At 38.7% G+C, this 24,399-nt stretch overlaps 1 protein-coding gene across 5 annotated transcripts in view; it reads left to right on the top strand.

The window, feature by feature from the left end:
* TBCK (TBC1 domain containing kinase) overlaps positions 1 to 24,399 on the top strand; it is a 180,116-nt gene that overhangs the window by 90,354 nt on the left and 65,363 nt on the right. For all 5 annotated transcript variants that reach the window (XM_024206568.3, XM_024206570.3, XM_024206571.3 and 2 more), the window contains exons 21-22: positions 7,620 to 7,656; positions 9,921 to 10,082. In XM_024206568.3, coding sequence (XP_024062336.1) covers positions 7,620 to 7,656; positions 9,921 to 10,082 — 199 coding nt within the window. The remainder of the gene's footprint in view (positions 1 to 7,619; positions 7,657 to 9,920; positions 10,083 to 24,399) is intronic.

Genomic DNA, 24,399 nt, shown 5'->3' with positions numbered 1-24,399 from the left:
GGCGGTCTGTGCTCCTGCTGCCTTTCCTGCAGCTCAACCATACGCTGGAGCATATCAGTTTGATGCTCCAGCAGCCAGAGCATGGACTCTTGCTTTCTGTGTGCAAGCTGACGCCACCTCTCATCTTCAGCCCGCAACTTCCTCTGTTCCTCCCGCGATTCAGCCCGCCACCTCTCCTCCTCAGCCCGCGATTCAGCCCGCCACCTCTCCTCTCGCTCATATTGGGCTTTTCGATAATCAGTCATTGACTGCCTCCACGCATTCTGCTGGGCTCTGTCAGCATGGGAGGCAGTCTGTAGTTCTGTAAACATTTCGTCACGTGTCCTTCGCTTACGTTTTCGAATATTCACTAGCCTCTGCGAAGGAGAGACATGTGCAGCTGGTGGATGAGAAGGGAGAGGTGGTTAAAAAAGACACATTTTAGAGAACAATGGGTACACTCTTTTATGTTACATTTTGCTGTTCACATTACACAGCAGATGTGCTTTCGTTACAAGGTCGCATTTTTCCTCTTATATGGAGGGCCTGCCTGTTTGGTGTGAGAGATCACTCACGCAGTGCCAGGCCACAGATTTCAGCTTGCAGGCAGCCATGGTAAGACAGTCTTTTGGCTTTTTTAACCTTCTTAACATCTGGGGATGGTTTCAAAGAGTACTGCTATCATTAACCATACCAAGGACCCGTTGGGTTGGCCATTTAAAATGGGTTTGCGATGTAAAAGGAGGGGCTGCGGTTTCAGGGTTAACATGCAGCACAAACCCAACTAATTCCCTTCCCCCCCCCACCCAATTCTCGGATGATCACTTCACCCCTCCCCCCACCGCGTGGCTAACAGCGGGGAATATTTCTGTTCAGCAGACCAGGAAGGGGCACCTCTGAATGCCCCCTTAATAAAATCACCCCATTTCAACCAGGTGACCGTGAATGATATCACTCTCCTGAGGATAACAAAGAGAGATAAGGAATGGATGTTGTCTGCATGCCAGCAAACACCGGGACCATACGCTGCCATGCTTTGTTATGCAATGATTCCAGACTACGTGCTACTGGCCTGGCGTGGTAAAGTGTCCTACCATGGCGGACGGGATAAGGCAGCCCTCCCCAGAAAACTTTTGCAAAGGCTTTGGGAGTACATGAAGGAGAGCTTTCTGGAGATGTCCCTGGAGGATTTCCGCTCCATCCCCATACACGTTAACAGACTTTTCCAGTAGCTGTACTGGCCGCGATTGCCAGGGCAAATTAATCATTAATCATTAAACACGCTTGCTTTTAAACCATGTGTAATATTTACAAAGGTACACTCACCAGAGGTCCCCTGTGTGCCCTCAGGGTCTTGGGTGAGTTCGGGGGTTACTGGTTCCAGGTCCAGGGTGATAAACATATCCTGGCTGTTGGGGAAACTGGTTTCTCCGCTTCCTTGCTGCTGTGAGCTATTTACATTATCTTCATGCTCATCTTCCTCATCCCCAGAACCCGCCTCCCTGTGTGTTTCTCCATTGAGGGACTCATAGCACACGGTTGGGGTAGTGGTGGCTGCACCCCCTAGAATGGCATGCAGCTCCGCGTAGAAGCGGCATGTTTGCGGCTCAGCCCCGGACTTTCCGTTTGCCTCTCTGGCTTTGTGGTAGGCTTGCTTTAGCTCCTTAATTTTCACGCGGCACTGCTGTGTGTCCCTGTTATGGCCTCTGTCCTTCATGGCCCTGGAGACCTTTTCTAATATTTTGCCATTTCGTTTACTGCTTCGGAGTTCGGCCAGCACTGATTCATCTCCCCATATGGCGAGCAGATCCCATACCTCCCGTTCTGTCCATGCTGGAGCTCTTTTGCGATCCTGGGACTCCATCACGGTTACCTGTGCTGATGAGCGACCTGTGCTCTCCACGCTGAGCAAACAGGAAATGAAATTCAAACGTTCGCGGGGCTTTTCCTGTCTACCTGGCCAGTGCATCTGAGTTGAGAGTGCTGTCCAGAGCGGTCACAATGAAGCACCGTGGGATAGCTCCCGGAGGCCAATAACGTCGAATTCCGTCCACACACACCCAATTCCGACCCCCTAAGGCCGATTTTATCGCTAATCCCCTCGTCGGAGGTGGTGTTAAGAAACCGGTTTAAAGGGCCCTTTAAGTCGAAAGAAAGGGCTTCTTCGTGTGAACGTGTCCAGGCTTAATTCGATTTAACGCGGCTAAAGTCGACCTAAACTCGTAGTGTAGACCAGGCCTAAGAAAGATGACAAATGAAGGGAGTAGAATAGAGAATCCAAAATATATACCAATTATGATGTACAACTATACATTTAAAAAAAAAAAAGTATTTGCATCATACAAATAAATGTATTGGCGATCCCTGACTTTTCTAAAGCCTAGCTGTGCTTCCTAAGAGGAGTCATTCTTCCTAAATCACCTGTCACATCAAAATATTTCTTTTTCCTGTTCTGCCTTTTCGATTAGTAAGAGAGAGGGGTGTTTTTGCACCTGTAACAAGACAGCCCAGATCCATCAAGGTGAAGGATATGCACTTCAGTAATGAGATCTGAACCAGAGTTTCGTGCTTGAGTACTAATCCTATCAAAGTAAACCCTGATTAATCTTTCATCATTGAAAAGCAGGCTCCCGCTGCAGGAAGAATTGTGTTTCCTGGCACCCTTCCATTTACTTTGGGTCATGTAGCTCTCAGAATATTGAATGCTGCTGAAGCTTGAATAGTTGTGAATATTGTTAGCTGGTGTGGTGCCTGGATTAAATATATTGCTGTGGCTATGTGATTTACATGTCAATGGAGATATCCGTAAGGTGAATTTCACAGGGTTTTTTTATTTTTAACTGTTTTGTAGTATGAACTTATATAATGTTTTATAACATCTGTTCTGTATTTTGCTAATAATTCTAACATCAAAATCCGTCCATTTTTAAAGGAAGAGAAACAAGGAAATGAGCCACGTTACTAGAAGGAAAACTGTATCCATAAATTATTCTGAATAGCTTTCAGCTGCAAATAATGGAAGCTAGACACAGTTGTCAGCTGGCCATTAACAGAGATGACAAGGTCTGGCTGCAGTTACTTAATATCATCTTGGTAATGCTGCTGTCATAGACAGACACCTGAAATTGGATTCAGTTATATGCAGGAGGTGTCTGTAATAAGGCTTTATCTAACTAGAGTTAAAAGAACACTGTTGCCAATGTATTTTTCGTTCTTTTTATTTTCCAGTTTGTTTATAACTACCCTTGGAAGCCTGAATTAAACTGTCCTTACTGAAATATACTATTCTCTCTTGCAAGCACACACTTGTTCAGTCATGAGTGTATCATGGCTGGTTTTTAATTTTCATTTAATAGGAAAGCAATTGTTTTTTAATTTACATATTTGGGATGAGAGATGGGGATGGATGGAATTAGGTTTAATCCTTTACATTTATCTTGTCTGTTTATGGGTACTCTGTCCCCAGTCCTTCAAACACTTATGCATGTGCTTAACTTTAAGCATACGAATAGTTCATTTAAGCACTTACACAGTGCCTCAGAAATTAAAATTAAGTATGTGCATAAGTGTTTAGAGTTTCAGGGCCTTCATTACCAGTATCTGGATAGGGCACTGAAATAGGAGGCATGAAATTTGAGTTTTAGTCCTGCCATTCTGCCACAATATTGCTGGGTAACCGGTGGCAAGTAATTTTAATTCTCTGTGCTTGGCTTCCACTTTGTCACAAAAAGTCAGTGAGGCCAAAACTTATCAAGATTCATAAATGGACTCAACATTTATATGGCTATCCGGAATATGCAGGGTTGTCAAAATTATAAAAACTTTGGAAGGGACATTAAACCTGATGCTTCAGGATTTAAGCCAGTCTCTCTCTATACCATTTAGGAGGAGACCTAATGTGGGAGGCAGACTATCTCACATTTGTCCCCTTTAGGATTCCTATGCTTTCTGAAGCATCTGGAATAGCCTTTGTAAGAGACAGGGTACGGAGAGTCGATGGACCTTGGGTCTGATCTAGTATGGCAATTCATAAGTTCCTGTAAGTATTTGGTTTGTGAGGAAAAATGTTTAAATTTATCAAAGTTATGAGTGTTTGAAAATCACACTAAATATGTGTAGTACATATGTTTATTCAGTTTGTAAATTTGGCATTTACTTAAAGAAATGTATATCACATGTTGGCAGTTACAGTAATTAAGTTTTCTCTTTTAAGAATTGCCTTGCCAATTAATGAAAATACTGAACCAAACTTGTCTTCAGACTTGGGTTGTTTTGTAGATGATGATGATGATCCTGTAATATATTTTACTCCTAAGTTGTGATAGATACAACCTTAACTTTATCTTAACAATGTTTTTTTTCTGGGAATTTCCTTCTCAAAATGGATACCTAACGTGTAAATCTACTTTTTGTAAATTCTCAGAAAATTCATTGTGCATTCAAATGATAATTGCATTAATTTTGGGGAGGATAGGCTGTATTCTTCATAGATTTTTTTAAAAAGTGGTTGTATCGCTGCTTTTATGTGTACAACTAAACTCAACCTTATCTAGTAAACATTGATAATTATGGGACTGCAACTCATGATCTCAGGCTGTTTCTCAGAGAAATGTACTTTTACGTTGTAATGAAAGTATATATTTTGATTCATTGTTTTTACTAATTCTCTTTTGATGTGGAAGTTCAGCTGATCTTTTTTTTCATGTGACTTAGTGTCTATGAAGTTCAAATATTGCTCTTATTGAGTACTGTGTAAATTTTCTTCAAAATATTGAGCAGTACTCATTTGAAGGGAAGATGCAGGGAGACCCACCAGCCAGCAAATCCACTGCAGTTTGAGCTCCAGTGGAAAAAGGTTGAAAATCACTGCGGTGAAAGTTTTATCCAGAATCCTAGCACGCAGTTATTCTTCCCTGATGTTGCTAGGGGGCAGTATTTACTAAGAATATCTTTATTTTGAGTATATTGGTTTGACTATGTAAATATGGCAGCATATTTGTTTTAAATTCATGTTTGTGAGGCAAGTACTTTAAACCAGATACATGTTGTTCTCCTTTTGGATCTTCATTTCCACTTTTGACCTGCTACAGTGGAATAATAAGACATGAAGGAGGGATACTGAACAATGCAGTAGTTCTCTCTTGTTTGCAATAAAAACATTGGAGATAAATGATCATAATATTTTTATACTTACCTCTACCCCTTCTTGTTGTAGCATTATATTTTAGAAAATAACAAGGATAATTTCCCCTTCAACTCCTATTGTAATTTCCCTAATAACTACCTGTTACTTTAAGATTGTCTGGCCTAATTTTTTGACATATTGGGTAGTGATCAGGATTGGTGGATGACGTTTGTAGTCAGGTCTGTGTTTTAGGGGTAAAGTTTTTGACTATTTGTCATATTTACAGCATGTTAGTGTTTTCTGTTATGCACAATAGTTTTGTATATTTCTTTTTCTTATGTGTGTTGAAAAAATATGTACACAGCTTAAGCTATAGGTGTTTGTATTTACATTTGTGTGTGTGTAATTCTGAATGTATAGAAGTCTACTTGGCTAATACAAAATTTTTTTTTAAATCAAATCATGAGGCTGAACTGATCTACTTCTAGTTCTCAATGAAATAATTTATGAACGAGGGGACTCAGGTATTTTGCTGTGATCATTTTCTATCTCAAAAGCAAAAAGTATGTCTACATGGGGATAAAAATCTGCGGCTGGCCTGGGCTAGCTGACTTGGACTCATGTGGCTTGGGCTGCGGGGCTGAATAATTGCTGTGTGGATATTCAGACTCAGGCTGGAGCCCAAGCTCTGGGACTCTGTGAGGGTGGAGAGTCCCAGAGTTCAGGCTGCAGCCCAAGCATGAATGTCTACACAACTGTTTTTAGTCCACAGCCCAAGCCCCGCAACCCAGGTCAGCCGCGTCCATGCCACGGAGCTTTAATCTCCATGTAGATATACCTAAAGAGAGAGCCTTCAGCATAGCTGAAGGCTTCTTTTCTAGTGGATATACTGCACATTCTTGCATGTGAACAGATGATTACAAACGTGATGGCAGGGCACAATCACTGTTGCAGGCTTTTCAGATGGTAGTGGGGAATATGAAGTTGTTGATGGAATGCTTTACAAAAATACATGTGTGGAAGTAGATTGTGCTGGTGTATCACATCAACAATGGTAGAAGAATTTTTACCATCAGAAACAGATCCTTTCTGTATAGCAAGGTCCATTCATAAAGACCTGTGCTAATGCTGAAAATACTGGCAAGTTAAGTCATCTCAGCTTTTCTGCCACTGTTATGAATAGTTGGTTAGAAGAAAGGTACACCTAGAGTAGCTATTACAATAAATTTTGGAGAGCTCTATCCAAGGAGTACTGCAACGTACATACATTCATCAGTTCAACACCACCACTGCCTGACCCAGTTAAGAGTGTATTAAATACAAAAAAACCACACTACTGCAATATTGAGCTTGTTCATTTAGTCACTAGACATAAGGAAATGCAAAATGAAGGTTCATTAGCAACACTAACTTGTGCATTTCATGACATAAATACTAAGCTATACATTTAACTAAAAAGAACCTCTCCAGAAATGGAAAATACTGCATATGTACAGTTCAGTTGAGTTAAATTTGATATTGGAATTTTAACTTTTGCATTCCTGACTTGCAGTGACTTTCTGTGCAACTTCAACTTAGTATCCACATAGATTTTTGCCTTTAATTTTGTAAGTATTTTCTTTAAAATTAAGAAATGCTTGAAGTGGCATAAGCACCTAAACTATCCCAGTTACTGAAGGGGCCATACCTTTTTAACGGTGCCATACATGCATAATGTAAACTGTTTGAAAGCCTTACAGTAGCATAAAGTTTTTACAGCCCAGAAAGCCCTTAAGGGCAGCATAAATGCTTAAGCTGCCTCATAGCAGAATAAGTGCCTGTGCCACCTCAAATCCTTCACATGACATAAACTTTAGGCATAAGTACCTAAACTGCTAATAGCATACAATACACTGATAAGTGCTTTAAGTCCTTAAGGCTGAATTGTACCTATTGCCATTCATTGAAAAATGCACACTTGGTACATTAGGATACATTTAATAGATGTCCGTACAGGAAAAAAAAAAGGCAGATATGCCCAGTGCTCTTCTCAATAAGTGTGAATACCCACATCTTGCTGAATGTTCTGCTGCATGGAACAATTTCCTGTTGTTCATAACTTCATTATCTAAACTATTTTGTTTTTCATACTTGGCTATGTACTCTTCAATGAAGATTCATTGAATGCCAATTTTCAGATGTCCAAGATCAGTCATTTTTGAGTTATCTGTATGTGTAAGTGGGATGGGAATTGTGACCGTTTAATAAAACAAGGGTTTGGTTTTTTAATTTTCATGAAACTTAAAAGTGGATGAAATGATTCTGCCCAGCCTTTTGTAAACAAACAAAAACCTCTTTAAGCAAAGGAAAATTCAGCCCCAAACATGAAGTATCTGGAAGTTACATTTATGTGAAAATGGTCTTATCACTGAAACTTGAAATGCTATACAGCTTTAAATGTAATAGAAAATCAACCTTGACATGGCCTTCAGCTCATAACAAAATGTGTTTTTTATCCCTTCTCTTCCTCTTGTAGCTGTATGCTATTCCTTGGTTTCTCACTATGTTTACACGTGAGTATATATTTTTTTCCTTTGGTTAAATATAAACACTGTATATTTAACTTCTCCCATTTTTCCATAGAATATACATTTCAGTTTAAAAGGGAAGAATATAGAGCCTTCACTTCTAGATGGCTAGTTCAAATTTACCCCAGGTTGACTGGAGTCCATAGGGACTTTAGTTTTGTACACTGAAAACAAGTCTTTTCAGTTCCATGCATCTATGAGAAAACCGGCCTCTTCCAGCTTTAGAGGAAAAAAACAACTCCCATTTCAGAGATCTCAGTTACGTGTTCAGACTTCCCGTAGTTGTAATTTGACGGACCTATCCTCCATTAACTTATTTAATTATTTTTTGAACCAAGTTATACATCCCATTATCCATGGCAATGAATTCCACTGCATTATGTCAAAGAAATACTGTCTTATGTTTGTTTTAAAGCTGCTGCCTACTAATTTAATCAGGTGATCCCTAGTTTTGTGTTATGTGAAGAGGTAACACTTCCCTATTCACTTTCTCCATACTGTTCCTGATTTTATAGATCTCTGTTGTGTCATACTCTATATCAGAGGTGGGCAAACTTTTTGGCCCGAGGGCCACATCTGGGTATGGAAATCGTATGGCAGGCCATTAATGCTCACAAAATTGAGGGTTAGGGTCCAGGGGTGTGGTGTGAGTTCCAGCTGGGGGTACGGGCTCTGGGGTGGGGCTGGGGATGAGGGGTTGGGCGTGCAGGAGGCTGCTTCAGGCTGGGACCGAGGGGTTCGGAAGGTGGAAGGGGCATCAGGGCTGGGGCAGGAGGTTGGGGTGCGGGAGGGGGTCAGGGGTCCAGGCTCCGGGCAGCGCTTACCTCAAGCAGCTCCCAGAAGCAGCAGCATGTCTCCCTTCTGGCTCCTATGCAGAGGTATGGCCAGGCAGCTCTGCGTGCTGCCTGCGTGGCCAATGGGAGCTGTGGAGGCAGTGCTTGGGGCGGGGGCAGCGTGCGGAGCTCCCTGGCTGCCCCTATGCATAGGAGCCGGAGGGGGGACATGCTGCTGCTTCCGGGAGCCGCACAGAGCGGGGTAAGCCCCAGACCCCACTCCCCAGCGGGAGCTCAAGGGCCGGATTAAAATGGGCCGTAGTTTGCCCACCCCGCTCTAAATAGATTCCATGACAACTGGTACTTTTTCTTATTCCTGAAACCAGGGATCAGTACTGAAAGAGGAAGCCCTTAGCGAGAGAGAAAATCTTCATATATAATTTGTCACATTTTTAAAAAAAATAGAGCCAATTTTTTGAAGTGAGAAAATGATAGCGAGTTTGTTGTGTTAAAGGCCAGCATATGCAAATACACCTTAATTGTATAAACCAATACTTTACTATTACACAGATCTGTTACTACTCTACCATGATTTTATGTTGTTCATTGGACAAAAGGAGTATTGTACCTGGGTAAGGTTAAATGATGGAGATGATTCTGTATGGAGATAATGGATTATTTCAATTGTAAAGTAGGAATAATCCAATATACTTCCTCCTCCCCTCTGAGATATGTTTTCCAATTTCATATCAGATGGTATTGAGTTGTTTAAAAAAATAATTGATCAGTTTTCCTATTAGGAAAAGAATGTGAGTTTTATATACTGATGAAATATCAAAGAGTTAAAGATTGCCTGTGAAATAAAGCAGTGTTGTCTATTGACTACTATTGGTCCATTCAGTTAAACCTTTTATGAGCATAGCAATTCTACCCATTTTTCCTCTAATCACAAATAGTTGTTAATAAAATTATTTAAGCATGTTGGATAGGATAAAGGTATCCAGAGTATTTTATGCACAGATTGCCATTAGTCCTTTTTTCCTGAAAGAAAAGGTTCAGAATGTCTTCAAAGGAGAAAAATCCCTTCTGAAAGCTCAATCAGCTAAGAAGTATTGCATACATTTGTTTTTCACTCTTTCTTTTCTCCCCACCTCCAGTAGTATACTCATGCATAATTACAGATTGTTCCAAAAGAGAGAGAAATATCGCTAAAGTGTGCTCTTAGGACCAGAAAAGAAAATAATCCACAGAAGTAGATATTTAATATTGAAATGAAGTGTTGATTGCCATAGGGAGTAATAAATCCACATATGAAAACAAATCTGTAGCTAAACAAGTTTAGTCTTGTTTGTTCCCAAATTAAAAAGCAGTAACCTTGAGGCAACAATAAAACTTATAGAAGGTTAGTCATGTATATTTTTAAAGCTTAACATTTTTTGTTATAATTAATATTTTGTTGCCTGTGCCATCTTGCAGATGTCTTTCCACTGCACAAGATTTTTCATCTGTGGGATACGTTACTGCTTGGCAATTCTTCCTTCCCATTCTGTATTGGAGTGGCTATTCTGCAGCAACTGCGGGACCGGCTTCTGGCTAATGGATTCAATGAATGCATTTTGCTCTTTTCAGATTTACCAGGTATATAAATGGCAATTTTTTTTTCTTTTCTGGTGTCCTATTTTTAAGCATTCTGTTGAATGTATGTATGTTTATGTCAAATCTTTTATAGGTTTGGGAAATTAGGCTTTTGTGAACCTATGATAGAGTGTTGGGGGCCTGGACCACAGCCCACTGAATCAAGAAAGTCTCCATTGTCTTCAGTGGTGCTTGGGTAAGGTCCATTATCAGGGTTCAAGTAAAGCATGGAGAACTCAGTCAAGTTTAGAATAATTTAAAATAATTAATTAATTGAAAAATTTAAATCACTGGTTGACATACCACAAACAGGAAGTGGTGCAGTTAGTCAAATATATCCTTAATGAATTACACGTTTAGCTTTGCTCTGTATGGTATTACTATGGTTATCCCATTATATGATGTTAGCTCTATCCTTCCCTCCTTCAGGAGTACATTTCTTGCTACAGAAGCAGTCACTAGAGCAGAAATACAAAAAATAGTTTAAAAGCCAATAAAGAAGCACTGTTTAAAGCAGTCTGCACTTGAAATTCAAAACTTATAAGAGACTATTTACATAGAAGTGCAGGCTACTCCAGGTTCCTTTTGCCACTGGTCAGCAGCTCTGCCCTCTTATTCAATGGATACTGATGTGACTTAGCTCAGTACAAACAACTTCTGTCTCTTGAAAATATAACAGTCCAGCATGAGGCTTCAACCTTACTTCTGAGCAAAAACTTTATTGGTGAATAAAAAAACTTTTGAATTGAATAAACTTAAATAGACTGGAAGTTGCATTTCCATGTGCCTGTGTTTAATCAACATTTAGATAGCACTTTGAACATGTAAAACACTACACTGCATAATTATACATTGTTATTTCTTTGGCACAGCAATTTGCTTTAATAGCATCACCCCAATTTTCAAGAACTATGTTCAGTGGTAAAATTAAAAACAAACCTTTTTTGATCCATCAAGACACACACAAGCTAAAACTAAATAATCTTGTCTCCATAATCAGTCATTTCTATACTCCCCTCCTTCCCGGTATATATTTTATTGTTGATTCTCTATTAATTTTGTCTCATATACCCCAATCCTATAAACACACACATGCTTAAAACTTTACTACTGTGAGTAAATGAAATAAGTGGGACTACTCACAGTAATAAGATTAAGTAAATTCATAAGTATTTACAGGATCAGGGCTTTAAGATACTAAACTCAAAACAGGGAGCTGCAGGTTAAATAAAAATTGTGGGTTTTTTTTAAAGAAACAAGAACAAAATCAGATTTTATGTAAACCTTAATTTAATTTGATATCCTGTCCCATATTGTATTTTAATTTCCTTCTGCATTCTTGATCAATTCAAATGCCTTTCTTAAAGTTTAAGAATATCCTTTGAAGTTCTGGAAGGTGTGGGCCAGTTCAAAGGATTTCCTTCTCCCATTCTATAGCTGTTTGGCTAAATGCTTTGGCTGGAGCTCAGTTCAAAAATATTTTAATTACTTTCTTGCCCAGGTCATTTCTCCTGATTTATTTCCCTGAGTGTATCTTAATTATATATTTCAATTAATCTTAAACCAAATACATTGTTTCTATGTTCTTATAGTTGTATTGTACATTGTAGTAGCATTGTGTATGAATAAGAAGTTATTAGTTTTCATAGTACTGTAGACTTGAAATATGCTTGACTCTCTTTATGATCACCATTTTCAAATTATGGAGTATTGTAAGGATTTTTGAAGCTTTAAAGTACTATATACTGAAATATTGTCTAATCTTATGGTTTATGACCCTGAAATTATTTAGGATTATTGTGATTTATTTTGTGTGGTGCAAGATTTCCAGAAACCATAAATATGTCATGTTCAAAGCACTTTCAAAACTTTACTAATCTTATAATAAAATATTTGATACGTCAGGTAAGAACGCTGTCCACCACACCCTGTGTTAGAACATATTAAATATAGACTACACCAGGAATTACTACTTGGCTTTCTATTCAGAGAAATAAGGAGTCACCAATGTACATATACTGAAAAAAAAGAGAGACTATATGAAACATCTGAACCTGTTTTTGAAGATTGAAAATACATATTTAGAACCATAATATGTGAAGAGCTCCATTAATAGTAACTTGCTGAAAACCCGGGGTGCTCCAAAGGTGCCTATCAGAGTGCTTCTGACATTTCTTAATGACCTGCATCACAGAATGGGGTACATTCAACAAATATCTTTACAGCTCTTTTGTTTACACAGTCTTAGAGAACTGCTTTTTTATGAAAATGTGTCTATGTGCATGTCTGTAGTAGAATACAACTTCAACTTCAGCCATGTCTGCCCATATTTAATTTTGCCTCAAGCTGCCATGAACCTAGTCATAGTTCACGGACTGCCAATATGGGAATGTTAATAAATCTTAATTATGACATAACCTTGCTAAATGCAGTGTATCACATTATACCAATCTACTTGTTAACAGAGTTTTATTATTAATTTTTCTGATGTTACTAGAGGAATCAAATTGCAGTAGCATGATAATATGTCAGGTAACCTCTGAGAAGCATTTTAGAAGGAGATATAGGTGATAACAAACGCAGGTTGAATGAGTTGGGGATTTTTGTACCATAGAAAATATTGTAGGTAATAACACAGTATAGCTTAGAGTTCTGAAGTGAATTCAAAACGCAACCCAAATTGGCTTCTGAAAGAAAACAACAGTATGATAATCATAAAGTAAGACAATATCAGCATTATTTGGAAATAAAATACACCATTAGTGTAGCTAAAAATTTAAATAATCAGTATCTTCTCTTAACATATAACGATTATGGTTATATGTCTGACTTTCCTACATAAATCTTATTTTTGGTTTAAAGGACTAGCCTGATTATGCTCTTAGTCACCTGTATGCCCCAAGCAGGGTATTCATTATTTTGATTGAAATAACCTTTATGCCGTGGCTGAATATTTTCTGAGACTAATTCATACGCAACTTTCACCTAAAACTGGGTCACTCCGAGAAGAAGATTACACTGTTGAAAACATCTGCAATAATTTCAATCTAAAATCAGTTGTTACTCAGCAGCCTAAAATTCCTGTGGTTTTAAGCTTGCCGCACTCCTGAATGGCTTATCAGGCTGCCAATGAAAATGACTTGCTTTCCAGTCTAAGTCTATTTTATTGCTCCTCAAAGTTGTAAGATTTTAGTGTTTTAACATTTTCTTGTTTATAATTTAAATAAAAGCTTACTGAATTCTCAAAATCTGTATATTAATAACAAAGGGTCACATATTCTATCCAGTGCACTGGTAATCATAGAATCATGGGGCTAGAAGGGACCTCAAGAGTCATCTAGTCTAACCCCCCAAGAGTAGAAGCCACCTTCCCCAGGCCACTGAGTAATAATGCAGTTTCCATAGCTGTTTGGGAAAGTTAACAATGCCAGTAAAAGGAGGGGCATATGTAATGCCATCCTCTGTGTGAGACGGGATCCCTGGGGTGCAACCTGGAGCTGGGGTTCTGCTGTGCCCTCTTAACTCTCCAGTCTGCCTCTCCACAGTCTCTCACCGTGCTTTGCTAGTGACAAGCAGCAAACCCCTCCACGTGCTGTTATCACTCAGTACAACAGCATGTGGAGCCCTATGCCCTGCTAAATTGCATGAATGCTCCCTGAACCACTCATGAATCATGCAGTAACAGGCACCAGCAAATCATAGAATATCAGGGTTGGAAGGGACCTCAGGAGGTCATCTAGTCCAACCCCCCGCTCAAAGCAGGACCAATCTCCAGCTAAATCTCCCAAGCTCCCAACCTTGCACCCCAGAACTGTACCATCTTGCCCTGGTCGGAAGCCTGACCAGTGTATATTCATTTCAGCAGATCATGACCTTTCATATGATATCTTACATGGCATATTTCATATGAAATATCATACTCATATATAAATGATGGATATGGGCATTACAGGGTGATACTTTGAGGCACAGCGTGTGACTATATGATACTTGAAAATTATCTGAAAACTTTTTACAAAGGCAATGACTTTCTTGATGTGTTGGCTGTGTATTGTTTCCTATGATGGACAGTGCTTGGTATTTTCTGGGAGATCTATTTATAACTGAATTTAACAATCTGCCAAGAATAATTTAGGGGACAGAATATTCATCCAAAGTTATCAAATCATTTTATGCAATTTAGATCATACGGCTTCAAAGTAAAGTTAACCTTTATGAGCAGAGAGAGAAACAGGCTAATTAAAAATACTTATTTTAATTTTGGAAAAACACCACCAGTAAATCACATTTTAGGGTTTGATTTTTTTATTTGGTAATCCATCTTTGTAAATGCATTAAGTGTTTATTTCTAACAGTCATTTGAAATTGACTCTATATGAAGGGAGTGTTCCCCCGTAAAGGTTTTTAAAAACTCTGATTTCATCCTTCTATATTTTCTTCTAAAAATGACTATTGCTCTTTTGCTTGTCTGTAAGCTTTCAGTTCTTACAGCTGTCAAGCTGTTTATATCACATTACTCAAATAATACCTATAATAAACCATTAAGACGCCACAGCACTGAGAGAGCCTGTATTGTGTAATATCACAGTTTGTTAAAGATTTGAATCCTGCATCTGACAGCATTATACTCTAAGCTAAACTATCTGAACACTGATCTTACTAATGGAACCCATAACATTACAATGTTTACCTCAAGACAAGAAAAAATTAAAATGTTGGAAATAGCCCCCACACAGATATTTGGCCTTATTGTAAGCATAGGTGCTAGCCATATTCATGATTAGGACAGTACATCTTTGTTGTCAAAATACATTTCATTGGTCCATCCATTCCTCCCAGAATTCCTTGTCTTGTAACCAACAAGAGGCATCCCAAGCTCACTGTTATCCATCCCCTTTTCCTATACTTGCACGCATGCATGTCTAGCATTTTGGGCAGACCTATCTCCTACAGTTTCTGACAACTCTGTCAGCTTATCAGGGTTTCTCTCTCATTCTCTAATTTTCCATGCCTATAATTGTAGGTGGAACACAAACTAGATATGAATATGCTGCTTAGTTCAAGGTGGACTTTTATTTTCTGAGCAAGTCAATCATGTTATTGATAAGACTTGTAATTAACATTAGTATTACAATTTATAGGAGCAGCAAATTTGTGGCCATTCAATAGCCACTTTACATTCTTTGGTAATCTATGCAGTTTTAGTGTAATAGTAATTTCCTCATATGTTAGTAATTTGTGTTACAAGTTTCTGACAAGATATAGATTTTTTTTGTTCTGGGACTATCTATAATGAGGTGCTAGTACTATGTATCCTGATTGGAATATCTAGTTTTAAAGGGACAAGGCTGGTACAATATATATAAAATTAGATTAACTTACCGTAGTTTAAGTTTATGGGAATGTTTATGCACGTTATGTTGTCTTTCTGTCTACTCCAATGTTTGCTTTCAGTAAGAACATACAAATATGCAAAAGTCCTCTTCTCTTTTTGCGACTGTAGTGTAACACAGGTCCCCAGGTTTCTTATTTATTTCAATAATGTAAGCACCAGAAAAACATCAATTGACCAAAAAGCAAGGCCAACCTTTCAGCTGCAAACGCTTTGTTTTGTTTGTAGAATGTGAGAATTTGAGATCTAGAACAATTCAATTCCAGCACATCTGATGGTGTGTATGCACAAGGAGACAGAGAAAAGGTTGTACAGATAAACACAGCTTTGGCATTTGTCACTTTAGATTGCTTAACTGTGAACCCTTAACATAGGTGTGATGGATTTGGAGTTGCCTGTAATTTATTACTACTGTATCTTGACCAGGTTACTATTTTTTTTACTGTATTTGCATATATTGAGTAATGTCACTAGCAGACACAAGGCCTAAAACTGAAGGGGGTGCACTCAGAGAGAGACTGAAGAAGGGTCAAAGGTTCAGCTGGTCCTGAACCCTGACAATAGGTTATTCCTCCAGAAACTGAGTTATTCGAATATTAAAAATTGGTTGTAGTTAAAGCTGCTAACTGTTCAAAAATTGAGATGCAAGTGGTGGGCGTGTTTATAAAGCAATTTATGAAGATTCGTCACTGATAAATAATGGTATTTGTGAAACAGAAGCCATGCATATCTGCCAATAATTCTTTTTTTATGACTTGCTGGCAGAAATGGGGTGGGGAGCTGGCTTTGGTACAGGAGCAGAGCAATTTGTTAGTGCACACCTGCTCACTAAGGATGTTCTGTAGTGTCAAAGCCTGCAAGATTGATGTAAATTTACCTGAAGCTGCAACTCCTTTAATTATTCACATTTTCCACTTGTAGCTACATGATGTTCATGCAGCTCTATTTATAGCTTTCACTATGATTTGATTAAAAAGCAAAGGAAAAACACTAAAGAAACATCCATTCTTTTATTTTTATTTGTGCTTCTTTACTGTGTAGTTATTACTGGCAGAAAAAAATCACATGTATACTGTTTCGTAAAAGACAGCTCCAGCTAAAAGGTATATTCATTTTTAAAGTAGGTTGCTAGACATTAAACAAGGAAAAAGCCATTACATAGCTAGAGCCTTCTTTAAAACAGCTCTTGTTGAGCAAGTTACATCTCTCCTGTTTTGATACTAGCTCTGTATTTTCTTTATAGCAAAAAGAAGAATATGTGAATGGAATTTATCAACTGGGGATCCGGAGCCCCCTGGGTGGGCCACGAGCAGGTTTCAGGGGGCCTGCCAAAATAAACCAGAGAGCAGGGCCAGCATTAGACTCGCTGGGGCCCAGGGCAATTGCTCTGCCACTTAGCTTCACAGGGCCGCCTATGGCGTGGGACCGTGGGCAATTGTTCTGCTTGCTGCCCCCTAATGCCGGCCCGGGCTTTTAAACTACTGAAAAACAGCTGTAATGGCACAGGTGGGCCATGGAATTTTTATAGCATGTTGTGTAGGGGAAGGAAGGGGCTCAGAAAGGAAAAGGTTGTGAACCCCTAGGATACGTGACATCGATTTATTAGGGCTAAGGAACAAAACATACACAGCCAACAAAACATGGATAGTGAAAGCTGTCAAACCTATCGGTAGCCCTAGGCATGGGTAGAGACCAGAAAATTTCTTGTTACTTTGATTTCAGTTAATTTTGCTGAAAAGTAGGTGATTTTGGCAACAAAAACATTTCAGAAAGGTCTTCCTTCCCCTTACTCCTCCCCCTCCATTTTCTGTTTCATTAAATTTTTAGGCGCATTGATCCTGGTTCAGTACCTTACTGAACTGATTTTTTAAAAGCGTTTGCAATCTATTTTTATTCTGTTGTAATCATGGGAGTTGTGCCAATAGCGTAGGTCCATAATATGTTCATTATTTAAATTTTCATTACTCTGAATGTTTGTTGGTTTATTACATAAATATACGAAGTTATATGTTTTTCTCCTGAATGAAACTTTAGTACTGTATTTTTATATTGAGAAGAGTCTCAGAATGATCTCATTGTGAAAGTAACATACAGCTACAGTGAATTGTGTCAAGAAGATGAAATTGACAGTGTCACCAGTGCTGTGTATTACTACACAAATAGAACGGAAATTACTGACATGATTTTAACCTCAACAGTTGTAACTAAATGAGATTAAGTACATGGGAAAAGTGCTATGTGTAACCTGAAAAGCACAGGTTTTCTCTTAGAAACTAGGTTGAGTGTTTCCAGAAAGTAGTGTATAGGAAGCACATTTAACTCATATTGTGATATATCTTTTTTCCTTCTAAATATGTGTTTGGGCTCAGGCAGCTGTAGTGTTAAGGTGTTAAAATTCCTTGCTGGAATTTATATATCTATATTTCACTGCAATTTTGTGTGTTTGTCATGGATAAAGAGTGTGTGTCTATTGTCACAAAAAATTAACAATAATATTGAAGTGGGAGCAGCACAGCAGTGTGAGAGGCAGCCTGTGACTCTAGGCTAAACAAAGGATTGAAAAAGAAGGTCTTCTGCATTCTATTCTAAATTCTAACACCAATTCCCTCCTAAGTCACTTAACCTTTCTGCTTTGCTTTTCCAGTCTGTGAAACTGAAGCCTGTACTCAAAGAAATGACCAAACTCTCTCCTCCCTAAAACCTCATGAGACTATTCAGTTTCTCCTCTCCTTTCATATCTTGTTCTGCAGGTCCCCAAATCATTGATATGCTTGCTAGTAACCAGCCCCAACAGTATCCTTGCAGAAAATGGTTTTCCTGGGATGGAGAAGTGTAAAAATCCCAGTAGCCATTATGGGCTCAGTCAACTTTGTTGAAATGAAGTTGTGGAGAAACTGACTATTGGGCAGATCATTGGTGAAAAGGTTCCAGGAGAGATCATACCATTCCACCAGATGTTAAGAAGCCTACAGAGGGCCAGGTGGAACCTAGAAATAGAGGTGATGGAACACTTACTCAACGGAGTTGGCTTCTTATGTTTCTGGGCCTGTTGTAATTTTTGTGAGACAGAAAGAATCAATTTTTGCTTATTTCATCACTGCTCAACCTTTTTTGCAGAGTGCTGTGCTAAGTGATTGCAAGGGCCTCAGAACATCGTTTGGTATTAATTTATATTCTGCTGTAGTGTCTAGGCACAATAGAAAGAACTAAAGCAGAGCAGCAGCCTTAACCCGTACTGTCTGTAAGAAAAAAGGTCAGTTCTCTAACTCGATGTGTTTCCTTGTACATAACACTATATCAGGCATAAGGAATAAATAGAATTAGAGAATTTTTGGAATCCTTATTCAAGTGACCTGGAGCCTCCTGTCAGCATGAGTCCTGTTCTAGATCTCATTCACTCAATGAACAGCACTAATTCTGAGGTTTCCTTACGATTACAAGCTTATCTAAGATGTCCTTGATTAATTTGCAAAGTGACGTAAACAAAATATCTAGAAAGTCTCTGACTAAATATGTTTACAGATGGACACTGTTCATTACTTCTGTGGGTTTATGGTAGTCATTCATTCATTTTATTGCAAATTAAATATTGGCATGGGTGGGGGTATAGCTTGTTCAGGAAGGACAGGCAGGATAAAAAGGGAGGTGGTGTTGCATTATACATCAACAATATACACTTATTCTGAGGCCCAGAGGGTAAGAGGCAGATCAATTGAAAGTCTCTGGGTAAAGATAAAAGGGGTAAAAATGGGGGAGACATCATGGTATGGGTCTACTATAGATTGCCAAATCAGGAAGAAAAGGTGGAGGAGGCATTTCTAGACCAAACAACAGAAATATCCAAAACACAGGACCTTGAAGTAATGGGGAATTTTAAATACCAAAACATATTTTGGAAAAATAATCTGGCAAAACACACAATTTTCAAAAAGTGCTTGGAATGTATTGGAGCAACTTTTTGTTTCAGAAAATGGAGGAAGTAAACAGGGGAGCAGCTATTTTAGACTTGATTCTGAGCAATACGGAAAAATTGGTTGTGATTCTGAAAGTGGAAGGCAATTTGGGTGAAAATGATCATGAAATAATAGATTTCATAATTCTAAGGAAAAAAAGAGAGAGCAGTAGAATAAGGACAATGGACTTCAAAAAAACCAGACTTTAACAGACTCAAAGAACTGGTAGATAAGGTCCCATGGGAAGAAAATCTTAGGGATAGGGAGTTCAGGAAAGTTGGCAATTTCTCAAGGAGACAATAATAAAGGCACAACTACAAAATATCCTGATGCAAAGGAAAGAAAGGAACAGTAGTAAGAGGCCAATATGGCTCCATCAGGACCTCTTTAATAACCTGACAATCAAAATGGAATCTGACAAGAAGTGGAAACATGAACAAATTGCTAAGGATCTGCACAAAAGAATTGCAGAAACATGTAGAGACAAAATCAGAAAGGCTAAGGCACAAAGTGAGTTACACCTAGCAAGGGACATAAAAGGCAATAAAAAGAGGCCCTTTAAATACATTGGGAGCAAGAGAAAGATTAAGGAAAGTGTAAGCCCTCTACTTAACAGAGAAGGAAGCTAATAAATGTAGACATCAAGAAAGTTGAGGTGTTTAATGCCTATTTCACTTCAGGCTTCACTACAAAGGTTAATGTTGCTTAGATACTCAACGCAATATTACCCATAAGGGGGAAGGCTTGCAAGCCAAAATAGGAAAAGAACAGGTTAAAGAATATTTAGATAAGTTAGATGTATTCAAGTCGGCAGGGCCTTTTAAAAGTCATCCTAGGGTATATAAGGAACTAGATGAAATAATCTCAGAACCATTAGCAATTATCTTTGAGAACTCATGGAGAAGAGGTGAGGAGACTGGAGAAGGGCAAACATAGTACCTATCTTTAAAAAGGGAAACAAAGAGGACACTGGGAATTACAGACCGGTCAGCTAACTTTTGAAACCTGGAAACAAATTGTTAAACAATCAGTTTGTAAGCACCTGGAGGATAATAGGGTTGTAAGGAATAGCCAACATGGATTTGTCAAGAACAAATTGTATGAAACCAACCTAATTTCCTTCTTTGATAGTGTTCCTGGTGTAGTGGATAGGGAGGGACCAGTAGATGTGATATATCATGATTTTTAGTAAGGCTTTTGATTCAGTCCTACATGACTTTCTCATAAACTAACCAGGAAAATTTGGTTTAGATTAAATTACTATAAAGTGGGTGCAGAGCTGGTTGAAAGACTGTACTCTGAGTAGTTATCAATGGTTCATTATCAAACTGGGAAGGTGTATTTAGTGGGATCCTTCAGGGGGTCAGTCCTGGTTCCAATATTTCAGTTAATTCCATATTTTAATTAATGACTCGGATAACAGAGTGGAGAGTATGCTTATAAAATCTGCAGATGACACCAAGCTTGGAGGGGTTGCAAGCACTTTGGAGGACAGGATTAGAATTCAAAACAACCTTGGAGAATTGGTCTGAAATCAACAAAAAGAAATTCAGTGAAGACAAGTGCAAAGTACTTCACTTAGGAAGGAAATGAACAATTACAAAATGGTGAATAACTGGCTGGGCAATAATACTGCTGAAAAAGATCTGGGGTCTATAGTAGATCACAAATTGAATATGAGTCAACATTGTAATGCAGTTGCATAAAAAGCAAGCCATTATTTTGGGGTATGTTAATAGGACACGGGAGGTAATTATCCTACTTTACTTAGCACTGGTCAGGCCTCAGCTGGAGTACTGTGTCCAATTCTGGGTGCCACACTTTAGGAAAGATGTGGACAAATTGGAGAGAGGAGAGCAACAAAATTGATAAAAGGTTTAGAAAACCTGATCTGTGAGGAAAGGTTAGAAAAACTGGCATGTTTAGTCTTGAGAAAAGAAAATTTAGGGGACACCAGAAAACAGTATTCAAATAGGTTATAAAGAGGATGGTAATCAAGAGTTTTCCAGGTGCACCGAAGATAGGACAAAAAGCAATGGGCTTAATCTGCAACAAGGGAGATTTAGGTTAGGTATTTGGAAAAACTTTCTAACTACACCTCTACCCTGATATAACGCGACCCGATATAACACAAATTTGGATATAACGCGGTAAAGCAGTGTCCTGGGGGAAGAGGGGGCGGGGCTGCGCACTCCTGTGGATCAAAGCAAGTTTGATATAACGTGGTTTCACCTATAATGCGGTAAGATTTTTTTGGCTCCCGAGGACAGCGTTATATCGAGGTAGAGGTGTATAAGGGTAGTTGAGCTCTGGAATAGGCTTCTAAGGGAGGTTGTGGAATGCCCATCATTGGAGGGTTTTAAGAACAGGTTGGACAAACACCTCTCAGGGACGGTCTAGGTTTACTTGGCCCTGCCTCAGCACAGGAAGCTAGAGTTGGTGACTTCTAAAGGTCTCTTGCAGCCCTGCATTTCTTATTCTATGAACAAGCCAGGTGGTGGTATTTAATTTCTCATTTTAAGAATTATACACAGGAGTTAAAAATGTTTTGAAAGCATAACGAGTAATTATTGGCTCCATGGATCCTTCTAATCCGATATGCTATTCATTAAATGCTCAAAAACCAGCATTTGAATAGTATTTTGTGTCGTGATATTAGTACTCTTAGACATACTTTTTTCAGTTTAAGTAATTTGTTATCCTTAATACAGATAGTTCAAGGAACTGCTGACACAATGGCAGTAATGAAGGAAAAGTTATAAAAATGTTAGCATGAAAAATTGAATTGAAATTAATAGTGTTTTGCATACTGTTCATATAGCCATATGTTGTACGATATTCAATTAAATGTGTACTGATTGTTTCTTTCTTGGTTTATTTCTCCACTGTGCACATATGTATATCTGAACTTGCAGCTATATGTGATGTACCTATTTGGAAAACATGTCAAGAAGAAAAAAAGCAAAGTATCTTTATATGAAGGTGATTTCTTCCTAATCTCAACGTTTTCCTAGCTACTGCCTTCTAAAACCGTTATATCTAACTAGTAAGATTATAGTAGTTTTAGCAAACAACTTCAGCAATCAATTAGGCTAGGAAAAAAAGATGAACATAAGCTTATCTGCTAGTAACCCACCCTAAAATAACGTTGTGATAAAGAATAAATGATAGTCTGTTTCAGCTACCATTATGACAGATATGTTTTTAATGGTGTACTTTTTAGACTAATATTTTCACATGTAACTTGATTCATAATGCCTGAGTTGCCATCTCCATTCTCAGTATGGCAGATGGCAGCAAAACAAATTGGAGGTTGAGGATTTTGGTGTGCTCATCGTGGCCCTGCATCCTAATTTTTTAGCTCAATTATTTTTCTGCCTCAGAGAGAGAGAAGTAGTTCTAAACACCTTCACTTCTTTTAATTCAGTAACCGGGCTGAACAGCGCACCAGACAGTGCAAAAAAAGCCCCAAAATGTAGAGCCTCAATGATTGGCTCAGTCTGCAAGGATTTGGACGGATCTAGGAAGACTTCCAGCCAGCTGGATTCTCCTGGGCCGCCTTCCCAATTATGCACTAAGAGATTACTGTTCCTCCATATGTAGGGTCCATGACACAGCTCAGGTGACCAATACCAGTGGTATAGCAGCCCCTGCTTGTCTTCGGCTAGAGACCTGATGTCTGGCTGGCATGATCTTTGTGATAGGCATGATGAGCTTTGAAACCATGCAAACTCCCAATGTGGGCCTCTATGCAGGGTAAAGTTGGGGGAAGTAGAATGTCCTGATGGCTAGTAGCTGAAGTAAACCTCATCTAATATTTAGAATTTACAGATTTCCACACACAAGAACAGAGAATCTGGATTTTTTTTCTCCATTCCTTTCCAAGAAGGAGGGCAGTTTCTGAGATGCACCTGTGGACTCCCAAAAGTCAGTGAAAATATTTAAATATGAAGATATAGCCTATCTTTATTAACTCTTTTCTAACACCCACCAGTTAAACCCCCGGAGTATCTACTCCCAGTCCATCGGGCCTTCACTTCCCAAGGGTCTGTACCCAGAAACATCCAGATATAATTTTTTTGGCCACAACCGGCCTTTGAACTGTGTTCATTTCTGGACAATTTATAATATGTTTGTGGGCACAATCCTATGGTTGATTCCTTTGTTGTTTCTGGGTTCAACTAATCATCTATTCACATTTAAAAAAAAAAAAAAAAGCAATTCCTCTTCTCCTGATGCTGTAGACAGAAAGACTGATGGCTCCTTAAGGAAAAAAAATATTACTCTCCCCTCACAACAATCCAGAACTAAGCATTCTATATGCAGCTAAGAATCTGAGTATATCTTTAAGCTCAGATCCCGTCCTCACCTACCAGCCAGAGTGAGAGATTTAAAAAACAAACAAACAAACAAAAAGGAGCAAGTCTGGTGACAACTTGCATCCATGATGCATGAGAATTATGTCATCATGCCAGTCCGTGAGAGAGGAAGAGCAAATTACCATTAACAAAGCAGTGGAGACAGACAACTACACAAAATGTTCACAGATGCAGAAAGTAAACTTAAAAAAAGAGCACATTGTTTTTCTCTGGCCTTTCAGATCCAGTCTTCAAGCATTATTAGCAATAATAATGAGTAAAGAAGTATCAGACAGAAATGTGATTTTGTTTTAAATTGATTGTGTCCCTTTCATCATGGTACCTTAGAATTTTTGTATGGCATATATAGGTAGCTTGTAATCTTTTATCTCTGTGCTGTCATCTCTATAGAAAGGTCACAAGATCAAGCTGTCTGACCTGTTCAACTCCTTTGCTTGCAGCATAGTGGTGTCCTTGGCCACATCAGTGTTAGGTGTTTGTGGGTGTGCGGGGGGGTGGGGGCAGGACAGTAATATAATGCTTGTGAGAGAGAGGTCAAACCACAATCTTAACCTTAGCTTTTCTCCAAAATAAATAGATGCAATTGATCTTGTCCA

Source organism: Terrapene carolina, unplaced genomic scaffold, assembly GCF_002925995.2.
Source record: "Terrapene carolina triunguis isolate 2854851 unplaced genomic scaffold, T_m_triunguis-2.0 Scaffold706, whole genome shotgun sequence".
NCBI classification, from domain to species: domain Eukaryota; kingdom Metazoa; phylum Chordata; order Testudines; family Emydidae; genus Terrapene; species Terrapene triunguis.
Note: the sequence above shows the minus strand (reverse complement) of the source record. Positions and strands in the feature narration are given on the sequence as shown.